Source organism: Centruroides sculpturatus, unplaced genomic scaffold (genome assembly GCF_000671375.1).
Source record: "Centruroides sculpturatus isolate CEXI.00-Female unplaced genomic scaffold, Cexi_2.0 scaffold222, whole genome shotgun sequence".
Classification (NCBI taxonomy): domain Eukaryota; kingdom Metazoa; phylum Arthropoda; class Arachnida; order Scorpiones; family Buthidae; genus Centruroides; species Centruroides sculpturatus.
This window is the reverse complement of record NW_019384483.1, coordinates 136,688-151,922: the sequence shown is the minus strand read 5'-3', so window position 1 is coordinate 151,922 and position 15,235 is coordinate 136,688. Positions and strand designations below refer to the sequence as shown.

The window sequence follows — 15,235 nt, the reverse complement described above, 5'->3', positions numbered from 1 at the left end:
GAAAAGAAACATCCCAAAAAGGTTTACACTGGCCGTATTGCTGCTCGGAGTAATGACATTTGCCTAAGTCATTTTAGAAACAGTTTAAAAAATAGGCAAAGCCAAACCTCTTTGGATATATATTTTACCAAGCGACCTCTATCCAGTGAAAGAGCTGGTGAAAGTGAAGGAAAGAAAGCAAAAAAGCAGTGAATAAAAAATTTTAAAAATATATATATGAAACAGAAAAGATTAAAAAATTAGTGTTAAGTTATTTATAACTTATTGTTACATTATGCTATGTAAGTTAAGTTTTAGTATCATTTCCCTTCTCCCTCTTTTTCGCCACCAGCTTACACCTTCACCGTCGTCTATCCTCGGAAGTAAAGTGCGAATGAAACTGCATTTTTTTAATCAATTATTATTCTATTATGGTTATTTATATATTTAGAACTACAAAACGCATTCTTCAGTGTTTTCCTTACTATACTTATTATTTTTTTAATGTACTACTTAGCTTTAATTTGAGTGTGTTTTTCGTGTTGGAACGAATTATTTGGTTTTACGTGTAATCGTATGGGGAAAAATGATTCACCTTACGACATTTTCATGATACGATCTGTTTCGGAACGGATTAATTTCGTATCCTGAGGTACCACTGTATGTAGTTGTACTGATTGGATAGACTACAATGTTTTTGTGTACAAAAGTCAAAAACAGTAAGTTTTTGATCATTCCACATCAGAGCTGCCCAAACGAGGTTGATGTTTATCCTTTAGATATCAATAAAAGTTTGAGAGATGGTCAATAAAAATTATTATGAATATAAAAAGTTTATTTTAAAATATTTTAAAATGTTATATATTTGTTCTTTCTACAATAAATTTAGAAAGACCCTGTTTTTAAAAATTATACAGAAGAAATGTTGCATATCTAATATATAATATTGAAGTGGATAAATGGAAAAAAATTTTTTTAATGGAACGATACATGAAAACGTTGGGAATTCCTGCACTATTCTATTAAAAATAACTTTTTTCATTTTTATTTTTAATAGTTATTATCTGAATACTTAGTCTATAACATAATTCATAAATTAAACGATATCACCTATTTTACTGGAAGAATTTATAGCTCGGTTTTCATCATTTCAATGGTTATTTCATAAAGTACAATGAAATTAAGTAGTCATAACTTTGGTTTATTCCTTTAGAACTGAATAATTTATTATATATAATTAATTTTGCTTTTAATGTTTACAGATTAGTGAGAGAATGTACTGAAGAATATGAGTTACCAGAGCTAGGGATCAAAATCCCCAAAGGAATGAATGTAATAATTCCAGTTTATGCGATGCATCGTGATAAAGAATTTTTCCCAAATCCGGAGAAGTTTGATCCTGACAGGTTATCTTTAATTAATTACCTTATTTTTATTTATAAATAATTAAATTTATAAAAATTGTTACATAATAATCACTTTTTTTATAAAATTATTCTATATGTTAATTCATTGATGATTTATATCTATAAATTACAAAACAATTTTTTTCCAATTATTACGAATTCATGATACCTTCTTTAAATGATCAAATTAAAATTTATAGAATTTTTGGTCATTCAAAATAAATAAACTTATGATACAACAAAGAAATATAAATATTTAAGAATTGACAGAAAATTTAATTTTTAAATGGCCGGTTCCTTTAATAAAAAATCCAGCTATGAGTTTTGTAACTTTTCCGGCAAAAAAATTAAAATTGTGATGACAGCATCTGTTACGATATTTTATTAAAATATTTTTATATCATCAAGTATTTAAAATGAAAAACAGCTTAATTTCAAGAGTGGAAACGAGTTTCATATAAAATTGGAAATGCGAATAACAATAAAATCTTCATTAAGTCCGAATCCACTCGAGATATAACACACGGCCTCCCTTTATCTCCCTATCTTTCGACCTTTAACCATAAAATTTTAATAGCATCAATCCCCTTGACACACAAACCTCCCTACAAAATTTCAGAAATTTTCGGTAAAAAGCACAGGAGTTTAAAAGAAGTTTAAAGGGGGTGAACAAAAAATTCCCCTCACACACTAACATCCATACATAAAGAAGAGAATCCCGTTTTGATTTCTCGATGTTTCAAGATCCTCTGAATCTAAAAATGTAAAAATCTTATGAGTGTTTGTTTTGACCGATCGTCATACTTTCCCTCTGTTATATATAACAACCGGGAAAGTACTAACAAGAAAATATTTTATATTCTAGAAAATAATTTCCTACTGGATTTTATCTTATTACTCTTTTAATATGAATTGCTACAATATAAATTTAACCATATTAAATGATTTACCAACAACTTATTACATTAATATCAAATTTATTATTTTATATATTTGCAATTATTGTAAACACAGATTTCATATTTCCGCAAACCTAGTGTTCATAGTTAATTTGCAGTATTCTTTCATAGAAATCAAAGAAAAAAGGAACAGATCAATATAGAAAACTGCACAAAAGAAAAGTTTTATTTGCTATACTTTCTATATTGATATAGTTATTTCAGTTTTCTATATTGTTCTATATTGTGAACGTCCATAATATGGTGTAAATGCAAGTTTCAGGACACATAAAATAATGGATTACTTGTTAGTAGTTTCATTTGTCAATTTGTTATAATATTTGATTGTAATTGAAATCTTCTTTTTAGATTTATGCCAGAGAACAAAAATTCTATACCACAATATGCTTATCTTCCTTTTGGGGAAGGTCCAAGAAACTGTATTGGAATGAGATTTGCTTTTATGACATTAAAAATGTGCCTCGTCTATATCTTTCGCGATATTAGAGTCGAAGCAACAGAAGAAACAAAAGTAATAATTTATTTTTTAACGTTTACGAAATTTGTCATTAATGGAATTANTAAAGAATAACCACTTTTTATATATTCTACAAATATTATGCAACTACATTACAAATATAACGTTAGTGGTACCTCAGGATACGAACGCCCCAGCATACGAAATTTTCAGGATACGACACGAAATTCGAACATATTTTTGCTCCACGATACGAACAAAAACTCACCACACGACGTTACATTAGTTTGCATCGCCATTTTTTATTCACATCTGTTCATTGGTCTCGGACCGCGCGTTTGCTTCGTCATGGAAGGATCTCGCTCGACAAAGGAAATCTCGAGGTATTATCGGAAAGTGACTGATTTTATTGAAAAGAAACATCCCAAAAAGGTTTACACTGGCCGTATTGCTGCTCGGAGTAATGACATTTGCCTAAGTCATTTTAGAAACAGTTTAAAAAATAGGCAAAGCCAAACCTCTTTGGATATATATTTTACCAAGCGACCTCTATCCAGTGAAAGAGCTGGTGAAAGTGAAGGAAAGAAAGCAAAAAAGCAGTGAATAAAAAATTTTAAAAATATATATATGAAACAGAAAAGATTAAAAAATTAGTGTTAAGTTATTTATAACTTATTGTTACATTATGCTATGTAAGTTAAGTTTTAGTATCATTTCCCTTCTCCCTCTTTTTCGCCACCAGCTTACACCTTCACCGTCGTCTATCCTCGGAAGTAAAGTGCAAATGAAACTGCATTTTTTTAATCAATTATTATTCTATTATGGTTATTTATATATTTAGAACTACAAAACGCATTCTTCAGTGTTTTCCTTACTATACTTATTATTTTTTTAATGTACTACTTAGCTTTAATTTGAGTGTGTTTTTCGTGTTGGAACGAATTATTTGGTTTTACGTGTAATCGTATGGGGAAAAATGATTCACCTTACGACATTTTCATGATACGATCTGTTTCGGAACGGATTAATTTCGTATCCTGAGGTACCACTGTATGTAGTTGTACTGATTGGATAGACTACAATGTTTTTGTGTACAAAAGTCAAAAACAGTAAGTTTTTGATCATTCCACATCAGAGCTGCCCAAACGAGGTTGATGTTTATCCTTTAGATATCAATAAAAGTTTGAGAGATGGTCAATAAAAATTATTATTAATATAAAAAGTTTATTTTAAAATATTTTAAAATGTTATATATTTGTTCTTTCTACAATAAATTTAGAAAGACTGTTTTTAAAAATTATACAGAAGAAATGTTGCATATCTAATATATAATATTGAAGTGGATAAATGGAAAAAAATTTTTTTAATGGAACGATACATGAAAACGTTGGGAATTCCTGCACTATTCTATTAAAAATAACTTTTTTCATTTTTATTTTTAATAGTTATTATCTGAATACTTAGTCTATAACATAATTCATAAATTAAACGATATCACCTATTTTACTGGAAGAATTTATAGCTCGGTTTTCATCATTTCAATGGTTATTTCATAAAGTACAATGAAATTAAGTAGTCATAACTTTGGTTTATTCCTTTAGAACTGAATAATTTATTATATATAATTAATTTTGCTTTTAATGTTTACAGATTAGTGAGAGAATGTACTGAAGAATATGAGTTACCAGAGCTAGGGATCAAAATCCCCAAAGGAATGAATGTAATAATTCCAGTTTATGCGATGCATCGTGATAAAGAATTTTTCCCAAATCCGGAGAAGTTTGATCCTGACAGGTTATCTTTAATTAATTACCTTATTTTTATTTATAAATAATTAAATTTATAAAAATTGTTACATAATAATCACTTTTTTTATAAAATTATTCTATATGTTAATTCATTGATGATTTATATCTATAAATTACAAAACAATTTTTTTCCAATTATTACGAATTCATGATACCTTCTTTAAATGATCAAATTAAAATTTATAGAATTTTTGGTCATTCAAAATAAATAAACTTATGATACAACAAAGAAATATAAATATTTAAGAATTGACAGAAAATTTAATTTTTAAATGGCCGGTTCCTTTAATAAAAAATCCAGCTATGAGTTTTGTAACTTTTCCGGCAAAAAAATTAAAATTGTGATGACAGCATCTGTTACGATATTTTATTAAAATATTTTTATATCATCAAGTATTTAAAATGAAAAACAGCTTAATTTCAAGAGTGGAAACGAGTTTCATATAAAATTGGAAATGCGAATAACAATAAAATCTTCATTAAGTCCGAATCCACTCGAGATATAACACACGGCCTCCCTTTATCTCCCTATCTTTCGACCTTTAACCATAAAATTTTAATAGCATCAATCCCCTTGACACACAAACCTCCCTACAAAATTTCAGAAATTTTCGGTAAAAAGCACAGGAGTTTAAAAGAAGTTTAAAGGGGGTGAACAAAAAATTCCCCTCACACACTAACATCCATACATAAAGAAGAGAATCCCGTTTTGATTTCTCGATGTTTCAAGATCCTCTGAATCTAAAAATGTAAAAATCTTATGAGTGTTTGTTTTGACCGATCGTCATACTTTCCCTCTGTTATATATAACAACCGGGAAAGTACTAACAAGAAAATATTTTATATTCTAGAAAATAATTTCCTACTGGATTTTATCTTATTACTCTTTTAATATGAATTGCTACAATATAAATTTAACCATATTAAATGATTTACCAACAACTTATTACATTAATATCAAATTTATTATTTTATATATTTGCAATTATCGTAAACACAGATTTCATATTTCCGCAAACCTAGTGTTCATAGTTAATTTGCAGTATTCTTTCATAGAAATCAAAGAAAAAAGGAACAGATCAATATAGAAAACTGCACAAAAGAAAAGTTTTATTTGCTATACTTTCTATATTGATATAGTTATTTCAGTTTTCTATATTGTTCTATATTGTGAACGTCCATAATATGGTGTAAATGCAAGTTTCAGGACACATAAAATAATGGATTACTTGTTAGTAGTTTCATTTGTCAATTTGTTATAATATTTGATTGTAATTGAAATCTTCTTTTTAGATTTATGCCATAGAACAAAAATTCTATACCACAATATGCTTATCTTCCTTTTGGGGAAGGTCCAAGAAACTGTATTGGAATGAGATTTGCTTTTATGACATTAAAAATGTGCCTCGTCTATATCTTTCGCGATATTAGAGTCGAAGNTATACTGTGATGTGAAAATCAGATGAGTCAAAAGCTTTTTCATAATTTAGATGGTAAGATCATACCCTAGTTATTTGATTATGTTTTTGAACTCGTGTCTCACACAAAGTGTAAATTATATCAGTTAAGTCAAAATTAATTACTGTGTTAGGTCCTGCGAAATACTCCCTAAAAAATAATTAACAATTTTCAAAATTATTTTTAAAACAGACTCTAAAAACTGTCACAAACTGTTTCGCAAATTGTTGTTATTCTATTTTAAAATTTTAAATATTACAATACAGTATTCGTCACTAATGTCGATAGGTTCTTGGAAGCTGCGACGTTAAGCGAAACGAAGTGTAACGAAATGAATTTTTCCATAGGCTTGAATCATATAAACAATTTAATATATCAATAAGTCTTTATAATTCGGTTAATATTATTCTAATTTGAATCGTGCTTGGAACTTCCAGAATTTATTTCCCATCTCGTGTAATCAACTTTAGTGTTTATAAAGACATCTAACAATCATAATTGCAAATGACTACAAATGTAGCCTACTTGTATCTTTCCTCAATGACGTTAAGTAAGGACTTGTGTATAATGCTTATTGTGGCATATTAGAAATTTTGGAAATAATTATCTTTCTTTAAAGTTTCTCTTGTATAGTTGTGTATGCTAATACACGTGTCCAAAACTTGTGGACGAGACAATTGCTAGTAGTAATAGAAATTGTCACCGAACCAGTCGATGACGAATCTGCCATAACGTTGTGACTGCTGCGTTACGGTTCGAGGTGGACATATTCTATACTGACAGGACTAGCTACCTGGTTACTGGTAAACACTTTCCACCCATTCTTAATCTATCTACCTTTATATATCTTTTTTTACTAAAGACTTACATTTACTGCATTGATTTGTGAAAACGTACAACTTGTGTTTTACCTGCGTTAGACGTCGAACAGCGATACAGTTCTTCCCATATTTGTCTTCATTCACAATTCTACAATTTATGTACAAATGTCGTCCGTCCTTAAGTTTGCAAGCGTATGTATAAATTCATCTCCAGAACATTTGTTACTTGTTCGCCAAACAAAATTGTTTTGATAATACATATAAATAGTTGCATGGTTGCAAAATAATTATAATTGCTATTGTAAATTATATATATATATATATTGATTGTTTATATAATAAATCACCAAACGATCGCCTAAATATCGGGCTATAATAAGGCTAATTATGTTTATATAATATATTTTGAAGAAATAGCATATATAATAGAAAAATGCAAATAAATGACTAAAAACAATATCATCGATGTCAAATAAATTACTAAATTTATAAATATAATATATATTTGTCAAATTTATTATTAATTGTATTTTGTAAAGCAACATAATCGAGATTGGTAAATTGGTAAAACTTATTTATCTATATATCATATCAATATAGCTTTATTATTTGATATAACGTGTTTTTCACAAACGAGATTTAATTAAACATCGATAAAAAAACTTTTAAAATGCAGATTTTGATTAACTAATGGAACGTTTTCGATCATTCAAATGGTCGAAAACGTTCGATTTGTTAATAAAAAGCTGCATTTTAAAGGTTTTCCAAAAGAAAAAAAATCTCACTTGAAGACTACAAATAGCTAGAAAAGGACATTTCAAAAGAATTATTATTAAGCCGCAGAATTATTTTTTTATTGATTTATATACTATAAATCAATTGTTTATAGTCTTTTCTCGGTAAAGCAGTAAGTTTCCTCCAAAAACGAAACAAATTTATAATCAATGAAGATCCCAATTCCATTCTCAGTATAGGTCCTAAGCCAAATCTATTAATATGAAAAGCCTGCTTAAAGTAAAACAACTGTAGTCTTTCAAATTATCCACCAAGAGAACACCACCACTCAGAAAAACATTAAAAATCTTGGTCCAATCAAGGAGTTGAATAATCTAAAATAATTGTTTAATGAAGACGCTTTTATTTCAATAAATTGTTTAATAGCATTAGAAATTTTAGCTCTGGTATCAAATGCACATTTATTTAATTTTTTTTAATGTAACCTGTGAAGAAAATAAATGCCTAGATATTTGCAATATTAAAGTTTACCACCTCTTCGGAAAATCATAAGCTTAGACTTTTCCAAATTAATTATCAGTTGATTATCTTGACAATATTTCCAAATAAGATTAAGTTTTTCCCTAAACGCAGAAGCTGAATTAACTAAGATCATTCAAGAACAAAATGAAAAGGATAGAACTCAGAGACTCTCCTTGATGGAACTCTCTATTGAACTCAGCAAAATCGTTACGAAAGGTATATTTCCTATGTGGTTATTTCGTGATATCATGCGTAATTTCGTAAGAGGATACTTCAGTCTACATATCGGTAATTGAATTAATTTTTATTGCAGTACATATAATATTTTCTATTATATTTTTTTATCTGCGACATACACGCGTAGTGAGTACACAAAATAACTTCAATCTTCATCTGAATCGCTAGCACATCATCCCCTTCTTCCTACGATATCTAGTATTTCGTGTAGTACCAAACCAAACAGAAACTACAGATATTGTGCTTCTTTTTAAAAATATTTTCACTAAAATTCTGACCACACACTCTTTAGATCAGCGGTCGGCAACCTTTCTCATCTCACGGACCACTAAAGTTACAATCTTGAATCCCGCTGACTATTATCATCAATTTGTTTAAACGATACAAAATCTGTAGGATAATGATCACAAAAGTTCAATTTTACTATATTAATATGAAACTCGCATGTTTAATTATAACAAATGAATGCAAGCTTTAAGTTTATTGCTGCTCGTTTGAAACAAGTTTATGGATTCTTCCCTCTTTTCCACGAAGGAGTACGATCGCACTCACAATATTGTTTATTGTTCATTATTTATTGATAACAGTCACTCTGTTTTTGGTTTTTAGATTCGAATAAAAAATCCCAATGAGTGTAAAAAGTAACTAAGCATTTTGCATTTCTTTCGTAATACTTCGCGTAACCTTCGGTTAAACAATGTTCAAATTTCTCCACGGACCACCCAAATTTTCTCGCGGACCACCGGTTGCCGACCGTTGCTTTAGATGCCTTTTATATTGAACATTTTCATTCGCCATCCTGGTGGTTTTGAAATGTATCTTTCTCATATTGACAATATTTTGATGGCATCTTAAATAGTAACTTTGTGATACCGTATATAGATTATTTTGTCGTACCTCTTTTTGGACCTAAAGAATATGAAAGAAATTCAGGATATGTACAACTAACACTATCTATAAGTTACATATATTATTATTTTGCTTCTGCAATCGACAATAATTAATTATTGAATACTCATCGTGTTTAATGTGATGTGTCCAGAATTTCACAGCAAAAGCTAAGAATGATTAATATTCAAACGGATAAGGAAATTGAAGCTCACAACACAGTAAAAAAATTATCCTGTGTTTAAATATATTTCCAGTTCTTAATTTATTGAAATATCAAAGAATAATTCACTTACCAAACATTCTTTTGTAAATTTAAGATAAAACTAGTCTCCTACAACATTTCCAGAAATGTTGTTCTCCTTATAATCGAAATTTTTCTGCTAACAGTTAAAAAGTAACAGTTTACTGAAACGAACAAAAATTTCAAATTTAACATGGGGTAATTCCGGGTGAGATGGGCCTGTTAAATATTTCTTTGACCGTTCGCTAGAACGTGTTGGCGATAGTGTTATCTGTTTATGGTGGATGTGCATAATACACTTTTGTTTTTGTGATCTTTACACAAGTGTTCAGTTAATATACTGTGAAATGAAAATCAGATGAGTCAAAAGCTTTTTCATAATTTAGATGGTAAGATCATACCCTAGTTATTTGATTATGTTTTTGAACTCGTGTCTCACACAAAGTGTAAATTATATCAGTTAAGTCAAAATTAATTACTGTGTTAGGTCCTGCGAAATACTCCCTAAATACTTCAACCAATCCGAAGGAGATATAATGTTTTCACAAGATTTTTTAGATCTAACTTTATTAACTAATGGCCAAAAATCTTTAGAATTTTTAAGTAATAATTGTAAGTTTATTTCAGCTAAAAATAACTTTTCCCGCTTTACATAACGACTTTTAGTTTTTATTTAATTAACAATATTCGTCAAATAAATCCCTAGTTTTATCAATATTTCTAATAAACATTCGCAATACTCGGTTGTTAGTTTTCTTTAAACGTAAACACTGGGCATCAAACCGTTAATTCTCAAATGATAAAGAAATAGTTTTCTTAACCATTCCATGTCGTACTACCGAAGTTAATAAACCGCCATTAATTTATTATAACTCTACGCATCAAACAAAAAGGTTTATTTCAGAAAAATATATAACAAATTCGAGAAAGATAAAAAATTATTCGCACTTGTTTCGATATTTAAACAATTTTTGGCAGTTTCTGTGTCAAAGCATTATCCGTCGTAAGTCCAAACGATATTGAAATCTCAAAATAACCCAAATAAAAAATGTCAAGAACCCGAATATCCAATATCTAATCAATATGTATCTAATAAATACACATTTACTGTTATTAAATCTATAACTGACAAACCAACTGGTGAAAGATTTCCTCACATTTATTTCCTTACACCGTCACAGCAATCCGTCAGTCTTTATTATCACTCATCTAAAGGCAACTTCTACATATTACAGTTCTCTTCTGAGATTTGTCCCAGTCCGTTTTCACAAACTTCAAAGAGTACACATTTTCCTGCACGTGGCAATATTTACATATATATATATGATTTATGAAAACATTACCAAAGGGACTCGAATCTAAAGTAGAATCTACTCAATCAAGAGATCAAGCAAGATTCCAAAGAGAATTTAACTCAGTTGATCACATCGAAAGGATCAGAGAACTCATTGAACGCCAAAAAGAATATAAATTACCACTTTTTTTAACTTTATAGATTTTGTGAAGTCCTTTAAATCTATTTTTCCATCTGCAGTAGGGAAAGCCTTGTAATCTAACGGTATAGAAAGAACATAAGTTAATATAATCGGGAAATTTTAACAAAGCAATGGCAACCATTTGTTTAGATAAAGGAAAGGCAAGGATCAAGCTTGAAAAAGAGATAAGACAAGGAGAAACAATATCATCAAAACTGTTCACTGCTGCACTTGAGGAAATTTTCAGAAGTTTGGACTAGAGCTAGAAAAGAATTAAAATTAATGGAAAATTTTTGAGTCACCTCCGTTTTGCAGATGATATTTTCATCATTAGTAACAATTCCAATAAATTAGAAGAAAAGTTGGAAGAACTAGCTGGGACAAGCATTAAAATGGGATTGAAAGTAAATCTGAAAAAGTCGAAAGTTACGTTTAATGGATTTACTCTGAAAAAAATTATAATAAACATAACTGAAATAAAAGTACAAAATTATGTCTAGCTGGGTCAAGAAATAACTATGGATAACAATATCATGAATGAAGTAATCAGAAGAATTGGAATTGAACTAAGTACATTTGGCACAATAGCATAGTTATTCTAAAAAGCAACCTACCACCGCGTGCGTGAAAAGAAAATTATTCAACCAATGTTTTTCTACCAGCACTCACCTGTGGAGCAGAAATGTTGAACACTAACAGCTAAACAATACAGAAACTACAAAGGAGTACAGAAAGAGGCATATTGGGCATAACTAGAAGAGATAAAAAACGAATTGAGACCAAACAAAGGTATATGATATCGTAAAGAGGATGAAATGTTCAAAATGACAATTGGCTAGACCAGTGTTTTTCAACCTTCTTGAATACGCGACCCTTTTACAAGTTAAAAAATTTTGGAGACCCCCTAAGGCCATATTAAAACTATATCAGTGATTTTAAAAACTATGTACAGTGGTGTCTCGTATAACGTACATAATCCGTTCCAGGTGCACGTCCGTTAAGTGAAAAGTCCGTTATACGAAACGCATTTTCCCATAGAAATACATGTTAAAACATATAATTCGTTCCGCGGCATAAAATAACCGTACTGTACTATAAGAAAATTGAAAATGGAGCAGTCACCAATTATGCCGGATAGTCAGATGTGAAGAGGAGGTGGAGGAACACTTTCTTTACACTTTCATACAGATATAGACTTTTTACACATTGCAGAAGGTCTTTTTTTATTGTTTTTAATCGGAGTCGGATTCAGGAGAGGCTACCAGAGCTTGCAGGATCAACTCCTCTTGTTCCATCCTTTGTTTTTTCCCTGCTGGCTTCTTGAAGAACATGTCTGCTTCTCTCTCTTCTTCAACACCTGTCGGAAATGACGGGCAAGGGTATCATTGTAGAGATCATTGATCCTGTTGGCCTCAGCTCTGTTTGGATAATGAGTGTTGGTAAACTCCTGAACCTCTCCCCATTTGACAAGGAACTTTTTGTCAACTTTCACTCCTTCTGATGATGTCTTGCTTTGTTTCAATTGAAATCACCTTTCTGTTTATTTAGAAGCCAAGATTTTCACAACACTTGAATAAATGTAAATACCCTGCACTGAGGTGATGTACGTAATAAACAAGGGAGCAAGCCGAATCTCAACCGGAGCTCTATATTTCAGATATACTAATAATATATTTTAATAATACTAATATATTATAAAAATAGCAGATTGTCATTGGCAACGGCAAAAGAGTGGAAACATCATTCGCTCTTGTTCGCTGAAAGACCGTTGTTCGCCTCACGTTACTGCCGAACGGAAAGTTTGTTGTTGGAAGCCAGTCCGTTAATCGAGGCGTACGTTATACGAGGCACTACTGTATTTAATTTTATTTCTGTTGAGACAAATTATTGTTTATTAAAATGAAAATTTCAGAAGAATCGACAATAATTTAACACACATAAAGTATGAAACTTCCTTTAATTATAACATTAGGCACAGAGAACTGTTGACCTTTTATTTTTTTCTTTTTTAGGATCTGAATTTTCAGCATCTACTTTTCTACTTTTTATTTCTTTTTGCACATCAACTCAACACTTTTTACGCTATCATTTTCTGGGGTGGGCCGTAATTCTCGCTGAAATTGTAGTTTTTTTAATGTAGTGTAGGACCTTCAAACACTTGTCTTTTTCTTCTAACCGCAACCCACAGGTTGAAAAATACTGGGCTAGTCACATTGCTAGAAGACAAGACAATAGATGAAAACTACAAATATCCTAGACCAGTATATTTAGAACCTACTATAGTACCGGTACTATAGTATATATACTAGTACATGAAAAGCCCAAGTATGATAGAGCAATATAGTAAGGAAAATAAGCATCGAACAAGGAAAATGGAAAATATTAAAAGATGTTTATCAAGCATTTGATTTTTAATGGTTAAATATAATAATGATGATGATGCTAATGATATCTATACGAAAACGACACTAAGAATTTTAGATATTAATTTATTTAAAAAATAAATTAAGTTTTAGTTTAATAAATTTTTATATATTATTGAATACACTTTTATTCATTATTTAATCAAACGATAGATCCGGATTCTTATCTGACTATACAATGGCTCGATAAAAATCCATGTAATCTGTACAAGAGATTACAATCTATATCAATTTGTGATAAAATTCAGATGTTACATTTATAGTCGATATTCTAATAATCGTATAATTTTACATTTTTACCTCTCGAAGCTTATTGTACTGAATGTTAATGAAGAAATATTTATCTACTTTAACTATGAACAATTTAAACATTCAGTTTTAAATTAAGTAGTTAATAACTATATTTAAAACTAATCTGATAAATGTAAGTTAATAATAAAGCAGTGCATCCGGATTCTTATCGGACTATAAAGTGGCCCGATAAGAATCCGGATATATTGTTTCATTAAATAATTAATAAAACTGTGTTTAATGATATATAAAAAATTATTATAATAAAATTTAATTTATTTATGATATAAATTAATGTCTAAAACTTTTCTTGCCATCTTGTAATACATATATGCAAATACGTATGTAATTATTGTTTAGTGCAGGTAAATGTGTTTTATTTAATAACTCTTACTCGATCTGAAGGCGATAAAGATGTCAACCTCCAGGAATCCAACGTTCTCAGGAATTTTTCATGGGCACTCAGTCCCAGGTATGCTGAACCGTGACTATACTTTCGCTCCCATTATTGGCTTGGCATCTCATAATGGGTATAGAAAAATCGTTTCTAATAATGTCCACAAAGGGGAAAAAACAAAAATTTAAAAGATCCTAGTGCGTTATGAGTTTGTTTCCGACAGTAGTCCCGTTAAGTGTTTATGCCAAAATCGTTAAATATATTATGCAAAATTTTCTCACGTGCCAACTAAAATTTTTGGCAGCATATTACTATTTGATGTATTTTAAGTATTAAGAGAACATTTTCCAAATAATTAAAATCATAACTTATAAATACATATTAGTAATCCGATAAATTATTTATATATGAAAGGTATTAACTATTTAGTTTTAAAACTGAACCCTGGGTTGCGTGCCATGCTTGGCATGAGTGCGAAGGGTTGCCCACTTCTGTCCTAGCCCATTATCACGTGCAATACGTTATAGCTTATGAAAATTGTCAGTCTCTGTTGTTATTGGGCTATACCAACGAGTGCGGCCCATAAGAATTTCGTTAGTCTCTGTTGTTAATCGAAGAAAAAGCAGTTTAAACACAGGTCATGTTATCATTTTTGGTAATAATGGACAAAATATTTTAGAAATTTTTCTATTATTAACATCACAGATAGAAGGCCAGTCACACTGTATTAACATTTGTATTAAACCGGTAAGTAGCGGTAAGTATGAGTAAGTAAACAAGATACTTTACTGAACAAAATTTAAAATTTCAGATATAAAAATGATTGCACGTGTAACTGCAAATCCGATGTTGAATTAAATGTAAGCATATAGTTCCCTATTTACTTTATATTCACAGGTAATTTAAAATAAAAATTAAATATTAGCACTGTACATTTTTACATATAGCCCTTCGAAAGTTTGACTTAATAATTGCTTTTATCGCAAATTGATACTCATACTATTCTATTAAAAACTCGCATTATTATAGCAACAAACAATAAAAATATTAAATGCAACAATTAAACTTATAATGTACTAATAAGTTATATAACTTTCTAACTAGACAATTTTTCAAAATAATAAAAATAAAATGT

The 15,235-nt window shown here is 29.6% G+C and overlaps 1 protein-coding gene across 1 annotated transcript in view; it reads left to right on the top strand.

The window, feature by feature from the left end:
• LOC111621525 overlaps nucleotides 1-15,235 on the top strand; it is a 123,106-nt gene that overhangs the window by 20,679 nt on the left and 87,192 nt on the right. Inside the window, exons 12-13 of the mRNA XM_023363683.1 lie at nucleotides 1,242-1,385; nucleotides 2,693-2,855. Coding sequence (XP_023219451.1) covers nucleotides 1,242-1,385; nucleotides 2,693-2,855 — 307 coding nt within the window. The remainder of the gene's footprint in view (nucleotides 1-1,241; nucleotides 1,386-2,692; nucleotides 2,856-15,235) is intronic.